Here is a 26,824-nt window from a genome sequence, read left to right on the forward strand (position 1 = left end):
GTCCCTTTGGCCTTTGATAGTCTTGTAGGTTTTTTCATTCATATGTCTAGGAGTTTAGTATGACGTCCATTTTCTCTCCACCAGTATACATTTTTGTTTAGGGGCCAGATAAAGCCCGCCTCAGTGTGAGGGTTTTTCTCGGTGCGTTGAAGACCCATTGGTGGCCTTGAGCTGTGTTCCGCTCTTAGGTCGAGTTGTTGTCTCTTTGACAAATTCCCTGTTTCCATTTGCAATGTTAAAGACCGACCAGAGATCAGATATTGCAGTTTTTCATTTCTCATAGCTTATATTTTCCTGTGGTCTTAAATGATATATTTGAAGTTTTATAAGCATTGATAAATCAAGGTTACAAAATTAATTTTGATGCCTAAACTGTTTTTATTATACATTGGAAAAATGATAACACAACAATGCACGTCTCACCTTTTTTGCAGTAAAATCCAACCAGTAATATGATATTATTAAGTGTCATAACCTCTTTTTAAATGTTTCTATAAGATAAAATCATGTCGCTTTATAATGAACAATGTTCTTTTATCAAAGTCAGTAGAGCATGTTGATATAGTATCAAGTTAAAAATACACGAAATAGTTATTTTGTTCATTTCATCGTGATCTGAAGAAAGACCTTGACCTGTTTTATTATGTTTTAATGTTATCATTCACAAACCCTATGTTATAATAAGTTATGACATGTATAATGTGGAACAACCATTTAACAATTGAACAGTTGAATGTTGAAAACTTAGTTAATTGTACGCAGTACCCCGCATATGATACGGTCATATAATATTTTTACGGGTACGTACTGCACTTCGGGGATTTCCACTTCAATTTGCCGTATAACGCATGTTGATTTATTTTCCTCTTTATGTGGGACAATTATCATTATCGTTGTTTTTATTACTGTCGTTTGATTATAATTCTTTGGATATTTTTTGTGGAGGTTTCATGGGTAAAAAATAATGTAATTGTAAAAATACGTTATTTTGGTTTAGAATAATTTTTTTGTTACTTATTTATTTATTTTTTTCTTTTTGCACGGTGTGTGATTTCGAAGTCATATTTATAATACAATCCGTACGGTTAGAATGTTTCACCTGATAATTTTTTTGAAGCCCCTGAGATTATCGCTGGGTTTTGATTGAGTTCCTTTTGTGCACTTTTTAAGTTTTCTGTGCTGTGTTTTAAGGACGTTCGCTCCTCTTGTTTTTGAGTTTTTGTCAGATATTCGGAATCCTCTAGTTTTATCCATGTAATGCCAATAAATATTTTGCCCGTTAACCCCTACTTTTCTTTTTATAATTTTGTTAAATATAGTTAAAAAAGCTATATTTGAAAATCTTATAAAATCCTTGTTATTTTTTAATAGTTTTAGAAAGAAAAAAGCTGCCAATGTTAAATGTATGAAAAATCTAGAGAGAATCACTTCCCGCCAAATTTTTAATGGCTTATATCTCGAAAACAAGCACACGGACCCTTCAATTTTTTCAGCTTTTTTAGTTCCTTTATTCATATACTTTCAATTTATAACAGTCTTTTAGAGAGCTTGTTATTTTGAAGCAGAGTAGCGAACATCCTTAATACAGTTGATTGTCTTTTTGTCGTTTTTCAGTTTGTTTTCGATTTTCTAATTTATCTTTTCATCATAACGATGTTTCTGATATAAGGTAAAAATGTGTAAAATATTTAAAACAACACATTTTCAGCCTGCTGTCCGTTTAATGCAGTGTATCAAAGAACAAGTACACATGGTTGGAGGAAGATAGATTTTGTTATCATATTAAAGTTGACTGTGTCTAGTATTTTATTTTTTTAACGAGTTTTTAAAAATTCTGAATACTGCAAATATATTTTTCGACCATTATGTCGTTGACCATGTTTTATTTTTATCGTAATGTCCGTCGTCAAATCTCTCTTATAAATGCGAATATTCATCTATTTGAAGGCCTTCTTGATATTCTCTTTAAATATTTGTTTATTCTTATTTTCTTAAGCATGTTAAGAAGAAAGCAATATTTGTTTCGAAAGGAAAATAGATTTTTTTTCCTATTACTTGTTCCGATGTCATTGGTCCCGAGAAAAAAACAAACGAGGACACGCGTTTATAATTATTTTAAGAAACCAAGTGTGTGAATGGTCTCCTTTTTCTCTGTTTTTCTAGCAGAATAAACTTCTAACAAAATTGTTCGTACAAGCAAAAGTCATTATTAGGAATGTCAAACTATAGAACTCGGAGCAGCAAAACAAAAATCCCGAAAATATCCCTTCCATCATTCACAAAAGAGGAGACTGTAAAAGTTAATTCCGTCCTTTTCTCCTTTGTTATTACAATAAACAAGGCCGATGACAATCTCCAATCTTTATATTTGATACCTTAACTTTCTAACAAAATTTCTTATTAAGAACGCTTTAAAAAAATCTTTCTACCTCTGAGGAGCCAACAATTTCTAGAATTAAACTTTTTTTTAGAACAAAAAGAATATTAGTTCAACTTCTTTATTATAAAAGATTGAAAAAATACATATCTATGAAATTTGAAAAGAAAAAAATTAATATGGGATGTACATGTTTCTGGGAAATTCATTTCTTGTACCCTTCACCAATTTTCTCAAATATTTTGGCTAATGCGACTGACTTTGTTGGTAATAAAATTAGAAAATTTCATTACTCAAAAACTACTTATTATAAATACACAATTTGTTTACAGAGTTATGTTTGATTATAATAATATTTGAATTCATTGATATTTTCCACTTGTATCACATGTGAGACTGAAACGTCAGAAGAATGAATCTTTAAATCACTGATGTCTTTCAGGTATGAATTCTGCAACAATCTAAAGATTTGAAAAATCTGCAATCCCAATCTTTACAATTTTGCATTATTATTATCAATGTTTTTTTACTAATATTCCACAACAATGAGCAACTAAACAGAACTTTCTACAAAGATATTAGTTTTACGTACAAATTTCTTGTTATAGATAATGAAATCTTATTTTGTAAAGACCCATTCTGATGCCAAAAACAAATACATTTAAATGCTGTTCTTTATTATGGTTTTAATACAATTTTGGGGCTAACATTGTTGCAAATACCATCAAGGCCGCAATTAAAAATATCTTTGTTTCCCCTTACCCTACCCACCATTTTTAAAGTGGGTAGGTAGGTAGGTTGTTTTTGTTTTAGAGAAAATCCCTGAAATATATCTAACACACAGGAAAACACAGAAAAACAACAAATTGAACAATATTGATATTAAAACAACATACTGTATAACGTATTATGCATGACTAGAAGACCTTACAATTTCAGACTAGAAAATATTTGTAAATATCAATGTCTTTGTGACTTAGAGTAGACCACATATAAATTGAAACATGGTTCTATATTTTTCTTATAGTTTTATTACTTCAATTGAAATATAAAACCCCAACGAGACTGCTACCTAGTAACATTCGATGCAAAAAATATGTACACTTGTTTTTCATTTAAGGAAATACTAGAAGCCCCCTTGTATGTATTTAATATGCTGGAAAAGATGTTTTGAAAATTTTACTTAGCCATGGTATTTTGACCCCCCTGCCATGGTATATTGAACCCCTACTATAGACCTCTAATTTCAAAAAATCTAGCTATTTTAACTCCTTTACAGAGTAATAATACTCCAATAGGCAGTTTGTATGTATTTAACATGCTGGAAAAGATGTTTTGAAAATTTTACCTATCCATGGTATTTTCACCCCCTGCCATGGTATATTTGAACCCCCTACTACAGACCTCTAATTTCAAAATTTCTAGCTATTCTTACTCATTTACGTTGTAATAATACTCCAATAAGTGGTTGTATGTATTTAACATGCTGTAAAAGATGTTTTGAAAATTTTACTTAGCCATGGTAATTTTGACCCCCTGCCATGGTATATTGAAACCCCTACTATAGACCTCTAAAAAAAATCATAGCCAAAATATTGTACATTAGATAATCTGCAATACTATTTATCTAAAACAGGGGAGTTCAATTTTCCATGGTTGGGTTCAAAATACCATATGGGAAAAATGACCCCGGGGTCAAAATACCATGCGGTATAATGACCCCGGGGTCAATTTTCCATATGGTATTTTGACCCCTGGTTCACTTTTCAGGGGGTTCAAAATACCATATGACAACGGTGCATAATAATAGAATAATAATATCCTGTACAAAATGTAACGCCTGTAAATGACACGGAAACCAGGCGTAGAAATCATACTCTATCCTGCCGTCATTGCAGTGTTTAGGGAATGTATATCCAGGCGTCAACCAGGTGTCAACCAGGCAGAAACCAAGTGTAACTGAGGCGGAAACCAGGCGTAAAATTAAGCATTATATTTTAAATGAGTACGCCTGGTCGACAGAAAACCAGGCGTAATATGCAAATGAGTACGCCTGGTCACTAAATAAACCAGGCGTAATATCCTTACATAAAACTACACTTAATGTAAATCAGTGTATTAACCTAGCTGTGTACTTTGTGTATTTGATACAAACTTGTACTGTTGCTTACAATTTCTCATTGTTTGACATAAAACTTGAAATATTAACCATTGAAGAAGCTATATGAATAAACACATTTTTTGGCAGACGTTGGCTAAACTAAGTATAAGTTTTCAATAAGAATTATGACAATTAATTTTTCAGGAAATAAAACTAACATTTTGACCAAACTGTTTTCAAAATCAGTCATTTGAACTGAAAAATTAGTGATAATACTGCAATATAACTTGTGAAAGATATAAAATTGTTTATTTCAATACTCAGGATATATTTTTAATTTGAACTGTTAAAAAATAAAAACAAAATAACTGTTAGTTACTCACAGAAGTTTCCTGTTCCTTTACGCCTGGATTTGGACATGTAACTGCTAGTCACGCCTGGTTTACGCGAGATTTCCAGGCGTAATACGTCTTATTATTTCGTACAGATTTCTCAAATCACAATCAATTGCAAAAGATAAAACGGGGTCCATGTGATTGTTTTATTTTTTTTTATTAAAAGCAGATACATCATTTTAATGCTGAAGATAGCATCTCTGCTTTTAACACGAAATAACATTGCAGTGTTTTAATAATGCCACTTTCCTGCTTAAAACCAAAATGTGATAAGAAACTCTGACATTTATCCAATATTTTGGTGGCAAAAAAGTAATCAGATGCATGCATTTTTATTCAAAATAAAGTTGTATTCCCACTTTAGATTTCATGCGCTAATCCATAAACAGCATCACTGTTTTCCTTAAGGAATGCTTTCAAAAGCAAGCAACTGATTTGATAACATGATCTGTTTGTTTTTTGGAAACTTCTGATACATATTGTTTGTGGCATGGTAGAAACAATGTGTGAAATTCGGATGAATCATTATCTGCACTTGATACTGTATCGTATACCCTCAATTATTCGTCAATGGCCAGTTGCATATAGATAGAAGGTGTTTATATCACAACATTCCAAAAACTAGTCAAAGTCTCACAACACCTGTATACATGGTCAAATCAAAATGGGGCTACAATATGGTCAACTACACATGGAGGCAAACAATCCTACCACATATGAAAACTGTCTGTAAAACAGACTCAGAGGAGTTGTGTTCACAAGATGTAATTGTTACAATACAAAAACTAGAAGCTCTAAAGAGCCTGTGTCGCTCACCTGCATCTACTGTGGTTTTGGAAATCATGTTTAATAAGGATGAAATCATAATAAATAGTATTGAATACCCTAATGATGATTGAGGCCAAGTTTGGTTTAATTTTGGCCCAGTTAAATTAAAATTAAAAGCAGAAGATTTTTGAAAAAAGTTTACAAAAATTATCAAAAAATTGCAGAGAATAACTATAAGAACAATAACTTGTCAATTGATGATTTTGGTCATGTTGACTTATTTGTAGATTTTACTTTGCTGAACATTATTGCTGTTTACAATTTATCTTATATAAAATAATATTCAAAATAACCCAAAACTGCAAAATGTCCTTAAAATTACAAATACAGGGCAGCAACCCAACAAGGGGTTGTCTGATTTGTCTGAAATTTAATAGGCAGATAGATCTAAACCTGATGAACATTTTTACCCAGTCAGATTTGCTCTTAATGCTTACGTTTCCGAGATATAAGCCAAAACTGTATTTTACCCCTATGTTCTATTTTTAGCCATGTCGGCCATGTTGGTTGGAAGGCGGGGTCATCAGACACATTGTTTAAACTAAATACCCTAATGATGATTGTGGACAAAATTTGGTAAAATTTGTCTCAGTAGTTTCAGAGGAGAAGATTTTTGTAAAAGATTACAAAAATTTATGAAAAATTGTTAAAAATTGACTTTAAAGGGCAATGACTCTTTAAGGGGTCAATTGACAATTTTGGTCATGTTGACTTATTTGTAGATCTTACTTTGCTGAACATTATTGATGTTCACAGTTTATCTTTATCTATATTAATATTCAAAATAACCAAAAACTGCAAAATTTCCTTAAAATTATCTATACAGGGGTAGCAACCCAACAATGAGTTGTCTGATTCGTCTGAAAATTTCGCGGCAGATAGATCTTCACCTGATGAACATTTTAAGATTTGCTCTAAATGCTTTAGTTTCAGAGATAAAAGCCAAAAACTGCATTTTACCCCTATGTTCTATTTTTAACCATGTCGGTCATGTTGGTTGGCAGCGGAGTCATCTGACACATTTTTTTAAACTTGATACCCTAATGATGATTGTGGCCAAGTTTGGTAAAATTTGTCTCAGTAGTTTCAGAGGAGAAGATTTTTGTAAAAGTTAACGACGACGGACGACGACAACGACGACGGAAGACAGACGCCAAGTGATGGGAAAAGCTCACTTGGCCTTTTGGTCCCGGCCCCGGCGCCATAAAACTATTTGAGTAATTTTTTTTTACTCAGCCTGAGAATTTTCTCAATTTTTTTATTCTCAGCAAAATACACCGCCATAAAAAAATTCTCAGATATTTTCTTACTCAAACTTAAGAATATTCTTAAATATTTGAGTATAGCCAAAACCATACTTAAGTCAAGACTTAAGTATATAAAACAATGGCTGCTGTCCATGTACGCCGTCTAAGAAATCGTCATCGTCGTCGGAGAAACCTACCTAGGCCAAGAGTTTTTAGGGACAGGCTCAATCCACTCGAGTCTTTAGATGACGAGGAATTGTTTGATAAATACAGGTTTCGTCGACCAACTATAACTTTCATCCTAAATGGAATTCACAACTTTCTTCATCGTGAAACGAGAAGAAATTTTGCACTTTCTCCAGTGATCCAGCTTTTGTTATTCTTGAGATTCGTGGCAACCGGCACCCACTTGAGTTTAGTTGGAGACAGTTTGTGTATATCGGAGTCGGCAACTGGAAGGGCATGCAGAGACGTTTGCCAGGCCATCATTACCGTTTTCCGGAATATTATTTGTTTCCCGGTTGGCGAGAAGGCCATTCAAGTAATGGAGGGATTTAGAAGAATTGCTGGTAAGAATCTGTCCTCTATTAGTATGTATCTAGTCATCGTTTCACATAGCATTTTTCCGAGTAATCGTACTTTCACACGTCTAAACCGGTTGACGCCCATGACCACTATGACTAGTATTGGGGCACTCTTTGAGGGCACTTGTGTTCATACAAACTAAATTGATTTTTTTATTTGACATTATGTGGCATGGTGCCTGTTTTTCTGACCTTCTTTGCCTTTCCCGGCTTTGGACATGTAATTTGTAAACATTTGCTGTACGTACCTAATATATAATACAGATTTTTCTAGACAGTTTCATTGGAAATGATGAAAATAATGATCGTAAGATTACCAAACAAAATTGCATTATGTAGATTCAAAGATATTATCATAATGCACAAATATTTGGAGAATTTTACAATCTGTCAGGAACCCCCCAAAAAAAGCGTCTGCAAAATGTTGATAAAAACGACTTCGGACTTCCGGCATCCGGATCAACATGATTGCTTCGTACCTCGAATTGCGCCGTCCCTAATTTTTCGATTTTGTTTGTTTTATGAAATAAAATCCAAATCCCTTTATGGTATGATCCCTCCCTCTTGAACAAGAGTGCACACGCTGAAATGTCTCACTTTCTTTACTAACCATTGATAATATGTTGATAGTCCTAAATATAAAGCTTTACTACAACTATCACATAAGCTTAACTTGATCCAAGTAAATGAGGTCAAGGTCATATAAACTAAACGAGAAATACATGTACATCTTACAATCATTCAATACACTAAATATAGTTTACCTATTGCTTATAGTTTCTAAGAAACAGACTTAACCAAGAAAACTAAACATTGACCAATGAACCATGAAAGTGAGGTCAAGGTCAGATGAACCATGCCAGGCAGACATGTACATCTTACAATCCTTCCATACAACAAATATAGTTGACCTATTGCTCATAGTTTCAGAAAAAGACACCAAAAACACAAAAACTTTACACTGAGCAATGAACCATGAAAATGAGGTCAAGTTCAAACCTGCCAGACTGACATGTACATCATAAAATATTTCCATACACCAAATATAGTTGACCTAATGCATATAGTAGCGAGTTCAAATAAATTTTATATTTTCCGACAATGTACATATATTGTTTTTATCCTGAAATTTACACCCAACACTTGAAACATTAGTTGTTAAAATCTAAATCATTGTCTCTAATTTTTCAAATAAATCTACATAGTTTAAACGCGGACCGCGAAGAGGACCCCAAAATGAACTGGTATGCAAAAAGAAATATCCACATTACCGCTTGCTCAACATGGAAGCAGGGTAACAGTGTAAATACAAATAAATAAAAATAAGTACAAATTCCATACACCAAATATAGTAGACCTATTGCATACAGTATAAGACAAGAGTGCACACGCTGAAATGTCTCGCCTTCTTTACTAATCATTGATATTATGTTGATAGTCCTAAATATAAAGCTTTACTACAACTATCACATACACATGATCCAAGAAAATGAATTCAAGGTCATATAAACCAAACAAGAAATACATGTACACCTTACAATCATTCAATACACTAAATATAGTTGACCTATTGTTTATAGTTTCTAAGATACAGACTTAACCAAGAAAACTAAACATTGACCAATGAACCAAGAAAATGAGGTCAAGGTCAGATGAACAATGCCAGGCAGACATGTACTACAGCTTGCAATCCTTCCATACAACAAATATAGTTGACCTATTGCTTATAGTATTAGAAAAACAGACCAAAACACAAAAACTTAACACTGAGCAATGAACCGTGAAAATGAGGTCAAGGTCAAATAAAACCTGCAAGACTGACAGGTACATCATAAAATATTATAATGAAATGAGGTCGAGGTCAAGTGAAAACTGTGTGACGGGCATGAGGACCTTGCAAGGTACGCACATACCAAATATAGTTGAACTATTGCATATCGTATTAGAAAAAAAGACCAAAACTCAAAAACTTAACTTTGACCACTGAACCATGAAAATGAGGTCAAGGTCAGATGACACCTGCCCGCTAGACATGTACACCTTACAATCATTCCATACACCAAATATAGTAGACCTATGGCATACAGTATAAGAAAAACAGACTAAAACACAAAAACTTAACTATAACCACTGAACCATGAAAATGAGGTCAAAGTCAGATGACACCTGCCAGTTGGACATGTACACCTTACAGTCCTTCCATACACCAAATATACTAGACCTATTGCTTATAGTATCTGAGATATGGACTTGACCACCAAAACTTAACCTTGTTTACTGATCCGTGAAATGAGGTCGAGGTCAAGTGAAAACTGTCTGACGGGCATGAGGACCTTGCAAGGTACGCACATACCAAATATAGTTATCCTATTACTTATAATATGAGAGAATCTAACATTACAAAAAATCTTAACTTTTTTTTCAAGTAGTCACTGAACCATGAAAATGAGGTCAAGGACATTGGACATGTGACTGACGGAAATTTCGTAACATAAGGCATCTATATACAAAGTATGAAGCATCCAGGTCTTCCACCTTCTAAAATATAAAGCTTTTAAGAAGTTAGTTAACGCCGCCGCCGGATCACTATCCCTATGTCGCAGGCTTGACAAAAATGAGATAATATAGGGGTTGACAGGAAATAGTAGTATTCACTGTCTCCATTATTCCACTTTACAGATACAGTTCGTTTTTTATTAATTTGAGGGCTATTGAAGCTCCATGTATTTTTCAAATATACTTCACCGATAATTAGGACTTGAACAGAGATTCTTCAGGGAAATTATAAGTCAAGCAAAATAATGGGTACATATTCCACCGTGTGTGAATTAGAATGTTCACTAACCTAATCATAAACTTTAATAAGCCATGTACAAATTCTAAAAGTCCAATATTGAGGGGTTTGAGTTACAATAATCTCCCTAGAAATGAGATGTTCAGACACTTATATAATAACATAACATCATTAACTAACCGTATGTGGCTCCTATTAAACTATTCTGACTTAATCAGAAACATTAAACATGAAAACAGACCTTTTATAGCTGACTCTGCAGTGTGGGCTTTGCTCATTGTTGAAGGCCATATGGTGACCTATTGTTGTTAATTTCTGTGTCATTTGGTCTCTTGTTGGCAATCATACCACATCTTCTTTTTTATATAGTCAGGAACCTGATGTTCAGTGGCTGTTGTTTGTTGATGTGGTTCATAAGTGTTTCTCGTTTTTATAAAGATTAGACCGTTGATTTTCCTGTTTGAATGGTTTTACAGTAGTCATTTTTGGGGCCCTTTATAGCTTGCTGCTCGATGTGAGCCAATGCTTATTGTTGAAGGCCTGCTTTGACCTATAATGGTTTACTTTTCCCAATATTGAGTTGGATGGAGAGTTGTCTCATTTTCACTCATACCTCATCTTCTTACATTTATATAAGCACAAACTTTTTTATGCTGACGCCACTGGAAACAGTATACCTTTGTCCCACTTTTTTCACTCTTTGCGTAGGCAAGACAAAAATGAATTAAGACTGAAATCATGACTAAATTTCTGACACAAAAATGCACTGTAAAGTCAACAGTTTCTGTTTGTCTGGACGTTATTCAATGCTGATAGCCATCATTTAATGATAAATGAACATGGTCTTCAAAAGATTAATACTGACTAAAATAAAATTCATGACAACAATAAGAATACATCACATATACTTACGCACACACACCTTCATCTATATTGATTTCATGTTATTGATATCTAGAAGACACCAGAGACAAGAATTTAAATACATGTTTCAGGCAGGGATTCAGACAGGGCGTACACACTGATCTAAAAAATATTGTTCTATAAAAATATTTGGGACTTAGGGCTAAATTTAGTTAAACCTCCTTCACTAATCATAAATCCTCTACCACCTCCCCCCGACCAGTACATTATGTGTGAGTATAGTTTTCAAACATGTGGATTTTAGCCATTTTGTACTACGGCCTCCTACAACTATATCTTTGTTGCAAAATTAAGGATTCACATTGATTTATTTTTCACGTTTTGTGATATACCTCTCAGGACTTTTTAGTCAATGGGCCAGATGTCACTCAACAAACAACACCCCCCTTCCTTTCCCCCTTAGCATAAACTATCAGTATTTATTTATTTAGTGAGTAGATTAACTATGTATATATAACAATAGGGTACAGAATCAAATATCCAAATTAATAATTGTACCAATTTGCACTTTATACTGAGCACCTTTCAATGAATTATTTTTACTTGAAGGATTTCCGAATGTACTAGGATGCATCGATGGAACATTTGTCAAGATTATCAGCCCACATGAAAATGAAGCGGACTTTGTAAACAGAAAAGGAGTGCACTCTTTAAATATTCAAGTAAGGTTTTAACATTTACAGAAAACAATCATTCAAACAATATGGTAACTTCTTGTGCTGAAATAATCTTAAATTTATTCTAAAAGAAGCCGAATCATTTAAACTTACATTGTACCCAGAAAATGAATTTTGGGTCAGCAAATTTGGAAATAGTCTTAAATACCAATAAAATGCTCTGCTGGGCGCAGCTTGATACGACCGCAGAGGTCGCACCCTGAACAGTTGGGGTAAGTATCTACAGAACATTCAAGCTTGATACAGCACTGAATTTGGATTGTGATTAAATATTTGACACAGCATAGGTTTCTGACACAGAATGAATGTGGTCTAAGAACTTAATTTTTTTTAATTTACCTATTCAAACCATATCATTATTATTTGCTTATATATAAATCAGAAATAACCAATTCAAAATGGAAAATTTTAAAGAAAAAAAAGGAAAAAAAGGAAAAAAAATCCCCCCCCCCCCATTTTTTGAACCCCCTTATGATTCATCACCCCCAAACTCAATCCCAGCCTTCCCTTTGTGGTATGGTATCTTGCAGTACAATTTCAGAGACATCCATACATTTGCACACAAGTTATTGTCTGGAAACTAGAAAAATGCTTGCTTTTTTGGCCCCTTTTTGGCCCCAAATTCCTAAACGTTTAGGGCAATTACTCCCAAACTAAAACCAAGCTTTCCCTTTGTGACATGCAACCTTGTAGTACAATTTCATAAAGATCCATACACTTACACACAAGTTATTGTCCTGAAACTAGAAAAATGCTTGTTTTTTGTCCCTTTTTGGCCCTTAATTCCTAAAATTTTGAGGCAATTACCCCTGAAATCAATCGCAGCCTTCCCTTTGTGGTATGGTACCTTACAGTACAATTTCAGAGAGATCCATACACTTGAACACAAGTTATTGTCTGGAAACTAAAAAAATGCTTGTTTTTTGCCCCTTTTTGGCCCCTAATTCCTAAAATGTACCAACTGATTTTTTTTTTACAGATGGTTTGTGATCCAAATTTTAGAGTAACTTCTATGTGTGCCAAATGGCCAGGATCAGTCCATGATAGTAGAATATTTAGAACAAGTGGACTATGTCAACAATTTGAAAATGGTAACTTAATCTCATTTTGTTTGTTCTTGTTAGCAAGACTGTAGAAAAACTTCTAAATTTTCAAAAACTTATCCAAATTTTCTTAGTAACATTAAATCACCATACGCATAGTTTTAAATATCATAGGTAAGAAAACTCCCATTTAATGTCAGAGTACCCTTTCAACCAAAATGTATGCGTTACGACATGTCGCAACTAACAATTTAGTAAAAATATGTTGTCGATATCTTATACGTTTTTTAAAAAGAAGTGAAAATAAGCCAAATCAAAATTTAGAGTATGACCTTGACCTTTGACCTTGACCTAATTTTCTTTATTTTAACAAAGGACCTTAAATCAAAAGACCCTAGGTCTCTATCACTAATGGTTTACCAGTTAGAAATGCATATCACTTATATCAAATTCAAAAGGGGAAATAACTGTCATATGGAGTGTACGAATTGATTCAGTTAAAATTTGACAAATCATCCTGAGGATATAAAGATCAATTAAGTAAAATAAATTAGTCGCTTTCTTTTACGGTTAAGGAGGAGATCTCACCACAAAGAAAACAATGTTTGGGGAGATAACTCTTACAATAAAAAGTCTTCTACTAAACAGGGTCAATCTCAAAAGCGCAATACCTGTTCGATATCATATGCAAAATATCTAAGCGACATCTTGCAGTACCACAAAACAAGTTTTGAAATTTGGCTGAAGAAGAAAAAAAATAATCAGAAGAAATACAATAGGTCTTTCCCCAAAAAAGTGGAAAGACCTTATTATTGTGCTTGTATTTATATGCAACAATAGTGGGGAGATAATTTTGTAGTTACTTCCCTTTATTCATGTATATTCTTGGATTTTCACTACAAATAACTGGGAAGTAGCAGTTTCTATAATTGTTTATGTTACAACCTTTAAATGCTTTAAATTGAGTTTCCAATTATTTGATTTATTCGAAATTCAATCTGTGAATATTACATTGAAAACATTTATTTTAACAGGAATTCACCAAGGATTGTTACTAGGCGACTCCGGTTATCCATGTACCAAATACCTGATGACCCCTTATCTTAGTCCAGCTAACAACTGTCAGGGAAATTTTAATAGAGCACTTTGTAGAACTAGAGTTCTAATTAAACAAACATTTGGTATATTAAAAAGGAGGTTTAACTGTTTGCATGATGGCTTCAGAACAACACCAGAACAGTCTGTAAAATATATAACATCCTGTGTTATTTTACATGATATAGGAATTAACCACAATGATATAATAATAAATAACAATATTGAGGAAATTGCTATTGGAGATTGTAGGGGTGACATTAATATGAACCCAACCTTTGATGGCACCGCAAAGAGAAATGACATTGCAAGACAATTTTTTTGAGTAAACTTTGTTATTTGTAGACATCCTACTAGATTACCAATTTCACATTCTCATTCATGGTTAATATAACTTTTGATCACTAAGAAGATAATATTTAAGTCAGTTAAGAATTCCTAATATGATAGTTAATCTTTTTTTTTTATGTGTTTATAATATTTGTAGATAATACTAACATGGAATTTTCCTAATTCATGTCCGACAGGTAAAAATACATTTTTGGTCTTATTTGAATTAACAAATTAGTATATTAAAAAAAAGGGATCTCTTACACAAAGATTTGATTAGCCTAGCATTATGCAACATATTTATAGCCACCACTTATCTAAAATTTGAAAAAGGGCCAGGATACAAAAGTTCTAAAATATACAGTTGGTTACATTTGAATGATATGGATTTATGTCAAGGTGACAAAAAGGTTACAGTGTTAAACAATATTTACCAAGTATTATACATGTGTTTGAGTGAAAAATAGTAATAATTTTAAGTTATGTAGAATTGAACACCAAAATATCCAGATTTACAGTAATAAACATGTTGTAATTATGGTTCATCTAAAATTTGTACACAATCAGGAAACTCAGACTGCAGTTTACATATTAAACATTGTTTTTTCAAAATATAAACTTCTTTTGCTAATTTCAAATTTTCTTGTTCTAGTTTTATTCTCTTGGTTTCTTCACGTAACCGTTCGTTATCCAAAAGTAAGTTTTCCTCTTCTAACTCTGCCAAAGTCCTTCTTCCTCTTTTTATGTTTCCTAGTGACATGAAATATAAATTTCACATATTAAGGTTGTTATCAAGTTATATAAATGTACATTCTTTTTGTATTTCATGTTGAATCTGCTATATAAGCTGTGTCATAAAATAAGTGAATATAAAACATTCTAAATAATAAATCACTAAATCCATTTCATGACATCATGAAAAATAAATTTTATTTATCAAATTATACCATATATGCAAATTAAAATTGTGCAATATGGTTGTTAAAATTTGAAAAGAGTTAGTTCCCCTCTATTTGTGACATATATTTTCATTTTCATATCCTTCAAAAATATTCATCTTCATATATTTGTTTTATTTCTTACCAGTGTTTAGATAATATTGTTTTAGTTATCTATACAATCTTCAAAGAAAAAAAATATGGAAAAAAAACATTTCATACAATGAAGTATACATTTTTAAGCTCTTTGTATGCAATAAAACTATCAATAATACTATTTTCCTCTTATTTTATTTGCCTTATATGTAGAGTCCAATAACCTCAGTGGTAGAAGGAATTTTTAATTATAATTCTACATAAATAAATATGTATTACGATTGTACTGGATATGGTTGGCTGGAAACTAATATTTAAGAAATAATTCTTTAATGCCATGCTATATGATCATTTTAACATGGGAAAGCATTATATTTGTCAATATCTTAATACCGAGCAAAAAATTCGTAAGGGTTCCGCGGAACCCAGTGTCTCGCCTACTTTTGCTGTTAATCGCAGGCTCAACAAAAATGAGGAAAAAAATTAATAAAAATATTCCTCTCTATAGTATCTTTTGATTGTAAGTAGCTTCTGTCCAAGTTTGGTAAAAATCCAGGATAGTTTATGAATCTAATAAATGTTTAAAAACTTAAACTGCAGACTGTATGTAATGTTAACTGGAAGAGAAACTAAGACCATTTGTAAGTAAATTACGGAAAAAATGGAAAAAAATTTTAACAAAATTTCCTTCTAGATACTGGCTTTTAATCATAAACAAGCTTCTGTCCAAGTTTGGTACAAATTCAAGATAGTTTAAGAAAGTTGTTAAAATTTTAAAAACTTTAACCATAGAGTGAATGTAATGTTAACTGGCAGAAAAACTAAGTCCATTTATCATGTTTATAAGTAAAATACTAAAAAAATGATTTTTTTTTTTACAAAATTTACTTCTGGATACTATCTTATGATCATAAACAAGCTTCTTTCCAAGTTTGGTAGAAATCAAGGATAGTTTAAGAAAGTTATTAAAATTTCAAAAACTTTAACCACAGAGTGAATATTTGTGGACGCCGACAGAATGTAAGATCACTATGTCTCGCTTTTCCAACAAAAGTCGAAGGCTCGACAAAAATCAACAGTTTATCGATTAAAAAATGAACAGGAGCTTGTAATTCAGTGGTTGTCGTTTGTTGATGTGTTACATACTTGTTTTTCATTTGTTTTTTGTACATAAATTAGGCCATTAGTTTTCTCGTTTGAATTGTTTTACATTTGTCATTACGGGGCCTTTTATAGCTGACTATGTGGTATGGGTTTTGCTCATTGTTGAAGGCTGTACGAAGGCCTATAGTTGTTAAAGTCATTTGGTCTCTTGTGGAGAGTTGTCTCATTGGCAATCATACCACCTTCTTTTTTACAGAAACATTTAAACTTAGTTTTAGAATCATTTTATTTAATTTCCTAGCTAGCAACACCCACAAAAATGTCCATGTTAATCTGCGGTGTGGTTCAAAATGCTACTGACGTTGCAATTTCAATTGTAACGTCAATCATGTGAATCCCATGTTTTATTGGAATTAGAACATGGCTTTGTATCCAAAGCCATATAAGAAAGTCATATGAGAATCCATGTCTGTTATAACTTTTGAAAAAAAATTTGCCCTATTTTTTTGGAAACTTACCTTTACCTTTTGGGTTAGATCTTGGTGTACTTGTCTTTTCACCATTTTGTCCTATAAAATAAAAATTTCATGTAAACATTCATAGATTTTTATGACATTTTACATGGACGAAGACTTAATATTCAAATTCAATCCCCATTGATATATTGTAAAGAGGAATACAATTTTACAAATATATAGGAAAAGCCCATGTTTAAAAAATGAAACATTCATTTGAATAATTAAAATGAAAGTATAGCCTTTGCACATTTGCAATGTATGAGTATATGGGATCCATTATAATTTTCAACAAATTCTTACTTTATTATTCAACTATTCTGTTTGCAAAAACACATGAACGACAATAATACAGAAATGAAATATTTTATGTAATATATGTTAAAAATGTTGGATATAATTTAGTATAATATAGTTTCTTTAATTGATGACTTTGTCTCAAGATTTCCCATATAGGTGCGGTATATGTAACAGATTTAATGTAATTCCTGTATTTCCCAAATTTTAAATAGATTATCCTATCATACTTATACTTGGAATTATATGTTAATAACTTTACCCTGTTCTTCCACTACATTTGTTACAGTACATGTAGGTTCTTTGTCAGCTTCAGCCTGTCCATCAAGCTCCTCATTTGGTGTAAATTCTGAAATGTAATTGGATTATTATATATGTTAATTGATTTACTTCAACTTCGGAATTGTACCAAAATTGACACAAACATGACAATATTTTTGTTGTCATTTAAACATTAACTCTAGTTGTTTTCACTAATACTTAGTCACAAGCAACAGTGAGGGAAATAATACTGATAAAATTGAGAAAGGAAATGAGAAATATGTCAAAGAGACAACAACTCAACCAAATAGCAGATGACCTATCTGAACCTTTCACACCATCACATTGATTGTATAATAAGATATATATTTTAATGGGAAACTAGTTTCTTTTTCTGTTGCCAATTTATGCATTTCATATTAATTGGTTGGAGCAACAAACCTTTATATGTGTTTTCTTTTATAAATATCACCAAGTCATTGATCAAAGAAGGTAAATCAGGTTTTTTTAAATCTCTAAGGCAACTGTATGTTTGACATAGGTAGTTCACCAATAAATCACTTTCAGACTCATCTTGGTCCACTTCACTCTGAGAAATTCCTTTTAAACTTTCCATAATGTGAAAGTCATTAGCTCTAGGGACTGGTGTTACAACTGTGTGAGTGTTCAAAAAATTTTCTATTTTTACTGCCATTTTCTTGGCTGTTGTCACCAAATTTCTTTCTGAAAAATGAGACAATGGTTGAAATGACTTTATTCATTTCATATTTCAATGCTTATTAACTTCTGACCTATATCAAGGTGTATTTCAAGACATATGACAGGTTGGTGCTTATTTATTGTAAATTTAAACTTGTCATTATGGGACTTCAAGCAGTGACCATTTTATGTAAATTTTGCTTTTTTCTTAAGAAAGTGTAAGATTGAGAAACAGGACAGGCAGACATCCCTGAGTAACAATACTTGTCCCTCAATAAATGTTAGTTAGGTTGGAGATGAAAATCGTACCCATGAGCATCTGCAATATTCAATCCTCTTTCTTTCATATGTGTTTATTTCTTACACAAGAAGCTTGAAAACAGCAAGCTGAAATACATGTATAAAGAAAGAAGAAGAGATTGTAAAAAATAAAAGTACCTGATAGTTCTTTGTAGAGATCAAGAGCCTCCTTCTGTCTTGTCATCCAGGATCCAGAAGATTCAGGTTGGGATGCAATTACTGAAATAAGACATATACTATTAGTTCTCATTTCAGACGAAATAACACATGTAACTGACTGACCAACAGTCCCACAAATAAAACCTTTAATTCATATGAAAAAATAGAAAGTGAAGAACGACAGATAACTGGTTTTTAGGCTCTTTAGAGATTATGTTACATGTGTTTATTATGCATCGACAATAATCCAAAAACTTAACTATTCATATTGTAAAAACCATCATATGATAATTTTATTGCATTCATGATGCAACACAGAATTTATCAAATGCTGGATATAATTGTATTCAGTTTTAGACTACTTATACTTTATTATTCACAGACTTTTATTAATAGAATATGTAATTCTGGTACTATTTCTCACATTTCACAAGCATGTCACAATTTAATGTCAAAGAGAATCAAAGTGATCATTGTCTTGTATATAATACTAACTATCAGTGTCTACACCCTCTGGCAAACCAGTCAGCTGCGTATGGATATCTTCCAGCATATGACTGATGAGGAGTTCCTCTGCCTGGGTGGTTTTGGCAGCAGGACCTCCTCCTGTTTTTGGTCTCTTTTGCAGGTCATATTTTTCTTTACCTACAAAACATATATTTCTCAAATAAGGACAAAAAAATATTACATCTTTGAAAAAAATAGGGAAGGTAGGTAGGATTTTTTTCTTATTTTACCTTTTTTTTTTACATTGAGTCTATAATGAGGGACAATCTGACTTTTAACAGTGCTTATTGAAAAACAAAAAAAACAAAACTTTAGGGTAGGGTATTTTTTAGCTTAAAAAATAGGGTGGGTACCTAATAGGAAACACACATCTTTTTTTATTTGGCCTAACAAGATTATTAGTTACACAGTGTGCAATTGTCCTCATATGAGAATTTATCAGGTCAATAAAACTCATATCGGGTGAGGCCAAGCCAAACCCGATATGAATTTTATTGACCTGGTAAATTCTGTATTAGGACAATTGCACACTGTGTAAGGAATTTATCCTGATTTTGTTATATTACATTATGTCATATTATGATATTCAAATTCAATTTTTGGGACAATATCAACCAAATATATATAGATTTTTAATATAAAACTATGAAAAATAAAAAATATTAGGACTATAAAGCAACTCAAAATTATTTTTTTTTTATTAGGTCAATGGTATAAGGGATTAAAGGGGATACAAATTGTACTGAAATTTAATAGGACAATATCAGACAATCAAATTGCGAGAAATTACTCTAAATCAGGGTAATATTAAATATACAATTATAAAAATGTCTCAAGGATTTCACATCACAAGGAAAAAATATTGACCTTTGCAGTTCTGATGTACATTTTGAATATAGCATGTAATGTTAATGATTTGCTTAATTTACTTTTGTTTTCTAGTTCCCATTAATTGAAGCAAATTGAGCAACAAACTGTTCAATTTTTATGTTGCCTTGTAATAAATCAGATATATTGCCAAACCATATTATAATGTCCATTAAAGAAATAGTGGCATCTACATGTATAACAAGTATAAACACAACATGAAAATATTGAAACTCATTTTACATTAAACTTACTTCTTTGTTTTAAGTTATAGTACTTCTTCTTTACTTCGTCAGATGTTCTTTTACGAACTGTAAATCTTCTGCATAAGAAATAAAAAGCAAAATGTTAATGAATAATAGGAAAATGAACTCTGATACTTAAAGTTTATTTCTTTATAAATTAATTTTGGATGTACATGTAACACTGTATTCATGTTGTCTGAAAGTCTTTTGTGTATTACATGTAGCTCATAGACATAATTTTGTCATGTTTTTGTGACATCATGAACCGTTTAATTCATGATTTACTCATTTAATATACATACTCCAAATTTCAACTATAAAGAACGACTAATACTCTTTCGGTCTATTTAAAAAAAAATCAAAAATTTGGTGTACACTATTAATTAATTTGCTATGTGTGTGATCCACGTTTTTAATATTATTTCTTCCTGGACAGAAAAGATAGTACAGGTAAACCTTTGGTGGATATATTAAATGATTTTTTTTTCATCATTACGATCCTAGACAGCCTCTGTTTATTCAAAGCAGTAGCTAATCTAAGTACATATCTGTAGCAATGGAGCTTTGTTGAGGTAATTACATGTAGTTTTCCAAGAAACTACATGTACATGTATATTTTTTTATATATAATAAGGGAACAACCAATTAACTTCAAAGGGGGTATGTTTTTTTTTTTTGTTTGAGTCAGAATTTTTTTTTTGCATAGTGTGAGCAGTTTTTCAAAATGCTTTAGATCTTGTTATCAATCAACAATCAAATAATATTTTTCAAGATTTCACACTTGACATTTTTTTCCATCAAATTGGGGATCAGAATAATATTTAATGAAAAAAACATAACCCATTCCATTTTTTTAAGTTAAATTATCGTTCCCTAAGGTGCTAAGTAAGTAAGTTATAGTTATCGGATTATACGCGCAAAACATTTATGATTATGTGACTACTTGGACACCAACATGAGGGGCCTTATCAATAACATTCGCATTTACTGTTCAAGATATATAACGACGAAGAATCTTATACAACCGACATTCTCATTCTGAAAACGTTTGAGAAATTGGGAAAATATGGAGAACCTACGCATTTAGTATGTCACATATCTCTTTCCATGCATTTTGCCTTATAGTGGCGATTTTCACATCGCCACAACCTTTCATCTTCCCAAATAGGGAATCCTCCCTCAGATTTGCCTGATATATCAGAGCTAGCTCTTCATCAGTGGTCCAATTTGCTCCTCTCTTATTTTTTTCTGCCATAATGACAACAAAACTTACCTTGACAGACGACTTTCTCATCAAATCTTACCTGCATTTTCGCGAACTTTAGCACTCTTTTCTGGTTTTCAAACACGAAAGAGTTCCGTTTGCCGCTTACATCGTCGAGAAAAAAATTCTCAGCTGAGAAAAAAAAATCTAAAAAATTCTCAGCTGAGAATATTCTCAACGTTGAGAATATTTTTTTATGGCGGATAAAAAAGTTCTAATTCTTAGCTGAGTAAAATAATTCATTCTGAGAATATTTTTTTACTCAGAAAATAAAAGTTTTATGGCGCCGGGGCCAGGTGAGCTAAAAATGGTCAAAGTCACATAACTCCTGTAAAAATTGTCTAGTCAAACTGACAATATAGCACTAGCAGGGGGAGGAGAATATGACATTAAACAATCCTACACGAAAACTTTATTGCAAAAATTCTAACTGAGTATTGATGTGCTTAAGACTCAGGACTAAGGGCTCAGGGAGAGATAGAGGGACAGAAACCATTACCATTTCACATGCCTGGTAATTACAAATAAATAATCAACACACTTTATTAAGTGGTAATAATCACTGAATCATCATTAAAATAAACTGTTAACAGCGAGATATGTCTTACCTTTTTGTTATTTTGATGGTAAAATGAAAATGTTGAAATTAAAATAGCTATACTTTAACATGTATATAAGTTATGCAAAATATTCAAACTCTCTCTTTTTTACTCTGTCAAGGCAAGACAACTAGAAAACTAGAGAGTCAGAGCTTATTTTAGTTTATTTTTGTAAGTAGACACATCAATAAAACTGTTATAGTATAAGGGTGAGGTTGTCTCCCTTGCATCATGTTTTTACAGCTTTTTCAATTTGACATTTAAATTATTAAATCAGCAGTAAAACATGTGGTGCAGTTGTCTCCCTTGGGAGAGACATAAAAGATTGATAGAAGCAACACTTACATTGTCTAGAGTACATAGTAACATTTGTAAGTACTTGTAATCAATTGATAGTGAAGTTGTCTCCCCTTTATCACTAAATCTTCATTGTTCTTCCACTGTAAGTAAAGATAAACAATTCGGAAATACATCTATGTAGTCTTATTTCCAATATAATAGGAATAAAACTGATCTACTTCACATGATTTCATGATAAATGTGTATTATATATAATTGCAGACAAATCTATTAAACACGAATTTGCACTTTACATAATCAAATGACATTTTTTTATATAAAAAAAAAGAAATAAAACTTAGGATTGCATATCTACTTTACAATGCATGATAAATGTATATTATATATGATCCCAGACAAATTTATTCAACAAGAATTTCCAATATTTATATAATAGTTATTGAAGAACTGGTCATTATCGTGATATATGGACTGCCCACAGGATAGTGGTATTGACTAAGACAGCGATAATGACTGAGCCGTAGGCAAGGTCATTATCGCTGTCGCAGTCAATACCACTGTCCTACGGGCAGTCCATGTATCACGATAATGACCAGTTCTTCAATAACTATTATGTTTATTTCATTGAGGAACCATGTTTTTAAAAATTCTCATAAATTCAAATTGTTCAAAGCAAACTCGAGTTATTGTACGATTTCTATAGGAAAGAGTGAAGACCAGTCATAGTGATAACTAGGTGTCACTGCCATTCATTTAAGTGCAATTTTTCAGTATATGAATAAAAAATAAAGTTTTCTATAATTTTATAATTCTTGTTGCTGAGTAGTTTGTCTCTATCAGCATTGGAAAGTACGGCAAAACGATCATTTGAGTTGTCTGTAGCAGACGTGCCTTCCAGTTCAGCCATGTTCCAAACGTCTGAATCGCGATTGCGATTTAATAAAGAGACATTACTCTAAACAGAGAAACCACGCCCCACTGGTCATTAACATGTAAAAGTCAGTTAACGACCGGTTTTCTGGTCCGTATTTTTCTGTTAAAGTCACCGATGGATTTTTTTAGTAAAGAATAAAGAATGTCATGTGACCCCTTGTTATCCAATAAGAGAAGCTAATTCTTAACCGATATGAAATAAACATAATTAAATTACCTTAAAGGATAAAACTAAATACTAATACTTACCTATTTTACAATGATTGCATGATAAACATTATACATGATTGCAGACATATTCAGTTTTCATGAATTTGCATTTTACATAATTAAATGACTTTCTTTAACAGTAAAATGCATGTGTAAGAAATTGAAAAAAATAATGTGCATTTCTTTGGTGTAAATAGAACTAGATATAAACAATTACGACAGATTTAAATACAGTTACCTAAATCTTATGGATTTGATCATACATTGTACTGAATGAGATTTTTTTTAAACAAATTGCAGTAAAATGTATAGTTTGTTAACTTACTTTATCTGAGACACCTCTTTTTAAGAAATGAAGATCATCTAGTGATGATGTGCTTTTTATCTCCTTAATTTACAGGGGCTGATTACAATTGATTAAAAGGGAGCCAGACTAATAAGGATCTGATATAGTATGGATTGGCATGGCGTGTGCTCTAATTCTGAGACCAGCATAACAAAGTATGCTATAGTAGTTACAGAGAACTATAATACATGTGTTATATTTTTCTGTTAATTATATTTCTCTGATTATAGTACAATGTAAACGTTGTACATTGTAGTACTACAATAGTAATAGTCAAAGCTGTGAACAGTATATCTAACGGGAAATGAATCTGATAGGCTTTTCTGTATAAAATTGATAAAATCTCGGACTCCACGAGACTTCGCGAGATTTATGGATACTGGTGGCGTCTGACTGAAAAACAGTATCGGAACTGCTCAATAAATTAACTACATATTTCTAATCGTAAATAAGTACAAGTTTTATCATAAAGTCCCGTCAATATATATGTTCCTGGTCCAAGTGAATTGAAACTATATATATAAAATGCGAATATAGTTATATCCATATACTATAGATTACTATCATAAGTTATACTGGTCTTACTAATAAATAAAAACTCATGAGAGTACTTCAGTAAGGTCATATCAGGTCCCCAGATGTATTATATTTAAATTAAAACACTTCATGCAAGTTCTACAGTAGTATAAAACTGAAACCGAAAGTAGAATACAGAACTTTTGTTTGACTTATTAACGTTTTAAAATGATGTATCTTGATTGATGTTTTTCTTTTGAACAGCATTTTTACCTAATTTTCTACCTTTTACTCTATTTCAGTCACAGAAATCTGGAAGATTTCACCAAAAAGAAGTCGGATGTGTTCTTCTGAAATACAAGGGAGGTAATTATTGATGACAACATTTAGGTTACTATTGTTAGCAGTATCAAGAAGGAAGCAGGACAAATCGCCCCACTGGCAAATCGCCCCACACCAAATCGCCCCACTTTTTCACCAACTCGCCCTACTTTTTAAAAAAATCGCCCCACTTGTGAAAAGGGTTTAATCCCGTTAATTTTTCTCCTGCCAACTCGCCCCACTTAATGAAATAATGTAAACCTATAGATGAATATATAATTTCAGGTCTGCCAACTCGCCCCACTTAACTAAAAAAATCTTATACACAGAATACAAAAAAAACGAAAATTTACTAAATCATTATTATTAACATTGAGTTGGCATGACTCAACTTGATTCATCAGGTATTTTCTATTTTTCATAAGTGGGTCGAGTTGGCATTACTCAATTCATCAGGATTTTTCTATTTTTCACTGGTTGGGCTAGTTGGCATTCACGTCACAGAAAATACTGATACTCACTTCTTTATGCTTTATTTCAACAAAAAGAAAAGAACTACAAAATAGATATAAGAAGATGTGGTATGAGTGCCAATGAGACAACTCTCCATCAAGTCACAATTTGTAAAAGAAAAACCATTTTGTATAGGTCAAAGTACTGTCTTCAACACGGAGCCTAGCTTGGCTCACATCGAACAGTAAGCTATAAAGGGCCCCAAAAATGACTAGTGTAAAACCATTCAAACGGGAAAAACATGTGTATCTTAGGTTTTAATAGGTATTGATTTTATTTAAGTGGGGACAGGAACATAGATATACAACGGGATTGCATCTTTTTTCGTAAGTGGGGCGAGTTGGCATTACTAAATTCATCCGGATTTATCTATTTTTCACAAGTGTAGCGAGTTGGCAGACCTTATATCAGAGGGATTTTTTTCCCTTTTCATAAATGGAGCAATATATCCAACCTATTTTCAATGGGATTTTATCCTTTTCATAAGTGGGGCGAGTTGGTAAACAAAAGTGGGGCGATTTTTAAGAAAGTGGGGCGAGTTGGTGAAAAAGTGGGGCGATTATGTGTGGGGCGATTTGCCAGTGGGGCGATTTGTCATGGATTCTATCAAGAATCATGAATACCTAGAGTCTCCTCGTGGGGTTTTTGATTGTGTGATTACTTAGCCGTTTTTACAGTGATTATTTGATTACCAGACCAAACATTTCATGATTTTTTTATTATTTGAGAATCTAGGACTGTATTTTTTTATTATTTGATTAACTTGTTTAAAAAAATAATTAATTATTAATATGTGATTATCACTGACAAAAAAATTGTGATTATGTGATTTATACTTGGACACCCCCATGAGGAGCCTCAACATATAATATAAATTAATCATAAACAACATGCAGTGTCTGTTCAGGTGTGTGTGGTGGTGGGGGAGGAAATGACAGCATAAGATATAGTTTGAAATAAAATCTCCAGAAATGTTTCAACTCGTCATGCTCGGAAATCCCGATTTTTCGTAAATCCTATATATAGATCTGCCCTAGCTTTTATTTTACAAATAACTTATCTTTTGTAATACTTAAAAGCAAATGGTGACAAATAAAAAATTATGAAATTACAGGTATTCTTCAGTATTGAAGCCTTGTTGACCCAAAGAAGAAGCCGGAGAAGGAGGAAATTACCATGATTAGTTTTTTTGGAATGTAAAATTCCAAGGATTTTTAATGTTTCACATTTGGTTTATGGGTTGTTTTCAAAATCCGTTCATATTTTAGAAAGAGATTTGGAAAATATTTTCATCAAATCAATTCAATTTTAAATATTATAATGCCAGAACTCTTAATAATGTATATGAACAAAATCTAAAATATGCAGTCTTAATGAAACTGGGAAGATCATTTTAAATGAGATAACAGAAATGACGGAATTTGTCAACTTCATAACGA

At 32.1% G+C, this 26,824-nt stretch overlaps 3 protein-coding genes across 8 annotated transcripts in view; 1 reads left to right on the forward strand and 2 right to left on the reverse strand.

Moving 5' to 3' along the window:
- Positions 1 to 24,916, reverse strand: part of LOC127724530 (ankyrin-3-like) — a 51,653-nt gene extending 26,737 nt beyond the window's left edge. Inside the window, exons 1-2 of one of the 3 annotated variants that reach the window (XM_052231506.1) lie at positions 24,825 to 24,916; positions 22,592 to 22,686 (exon numbers count right to left, since the gene is read on the reverse strand). The gene's annotated coding sequence lies outside the window, so the exon portion shown is untranslated. Of the gene's footprint in view, positions 1 to 423; positions 446 to 22,591; positions 22,687 to 24,824 lie in introns of those variants that run through there. The other 2 variants (XM_052231507.1, XM_052231508.1) reach the window with 2 other exon arrangements.
- Positions 6,842 to 14,390, forward strand: LOC127724532 (putative nuclease HARBI1). Of its 3 annotated transcripts, XM_052231510.1 has the most exons (4): positions 6,842 to 7,517; positions 11,800 to 11,912; positions 12,907 to 13,018; positions 14,005 to 14,390. In XM_052231510.1, exons 1-4 carry the CDS (start codon positions 7,088 to 7,090, stop codon positions 14,388 to 14,390), a joined length of 1,041 nt encoding a protein of 346 aa, XP_052087470.1. In that variant the 5' UTR covers positions 6,842 to 7,087. The 3 variants fall into 3 exon arrangements, with proteins under 3 accessions (XP_052087470.1, XP_052087471.1, XP_052087473.1); XM_052231513.1 differs by lacking the exon at positions 6,842 to 7,517 and having other exon boundaries at positions 11,773 to 11,912; XM_052231511.1 differs by lacking the exon at positions 6,842 to 7,517 and having other exon boundaries at positions 11,452 to 13,018.
- Positions 14,208 to 21,937, reverse strand: LOC127724533 (uncharacterized). Of its 2 annotated transcripts, XM_052231514.1 has the most exons (8): positions 21,688 to 21,937; positions 20,393 to 20,460; positions 19,260 to 19,409; positions 18,744 to 18,824; positions 18,048 to 18,329; positions 17,608 to 17,694; positions 17,052 to 17,102; positions 14,208 to 15,145 (listed from the first exon to the last, which is right to left on the reverse strand). In XM_052231514.1, the coding sequence occupies exons 3-8, from the start codon at positions 19,315 to 19,317 to the stop codon at positions 14,931 to 14,933; spliced, it is 774 nt and encodes a 257-aa protein (XP_052087474.1). In that variant the 5' UTR covers positions 19,318 to 19,409; positions 20,393 to 20,460; positions 21,688 to 21,937; the 3' UTR covers positions 14,208 to 14,930. The 2 variants fall into 2 exon arrangements, with proteins under 2 accessions (XP_052087474.1, XP_052087475.1); XM_052231515.1 differs by having other exon boundaries at positions 17,058 to 17,102; positions 20,393 to 21,937.
- Positions 24,917 to 26,824: the final 1,908 nt, after the last annotated feature.

Source organism: Mytilus californianus, unplaced genomic scaffold, assembly GCF_021869535.1.
Source record: "Mytilus californianus isolate M0D057914Y unplaced genomic scaffold, xbMytCali1.0.p SCAF_14, whole genome shotgun sequence".
NCBI lineage: Eukaryota > Metazoa > Mollusca > Bivalvia > Mytilida > Mytilidae > Mytilus > Mytilus californianus.

Excerpts from the sequence above, each read along its gene's own strand:
- LOC127724532 (XM_052231510.1), top strand. The coding sequence starts at position 7,088 with ATGGCTGCTGTCCATGTACGCCGTCTAAGAAATCGTCATCGTCGTCGG. Across the intron at positions 7,518-11,799 it reads GGGATTTAGAAGAATTGCTG|GATTTCCGAATGTACTAGGA; the intron begins GTAAGAATCTGT and ends TTTTACTTGAAG. Across the intron at positions 13,019-14,004 it reads ATGTCAACAATTTGAAAATG|GAATTCACCAAGGATTGTTA; the intron begins GTAACTTAATCT and ends TTATTTTAACAG.
- LOC127724533 (XM_052231514.1), bottom strand. The coding sequence starts at position 19,317 with ATGCTGGAAGATATCCATACGCAGCTGACTGGTTTGCCAGAGGGTGTA. Across the intron at positions 18,825-19,259 it reads AGAGGGTGTAGACACTGATA|TAATTGCATCCCAACCTGAA; the intron begins GTTAGTATTATA and ends GTCTTATTTCAG. Across the intron at positions 15,146-17,051 it reads ATCTAACCCAAAAGGTAAAG|GAAACATAAAAAGAGGAAGA; the intron begins GTAAGTTTCCAA and ends TCATGTCACTAG.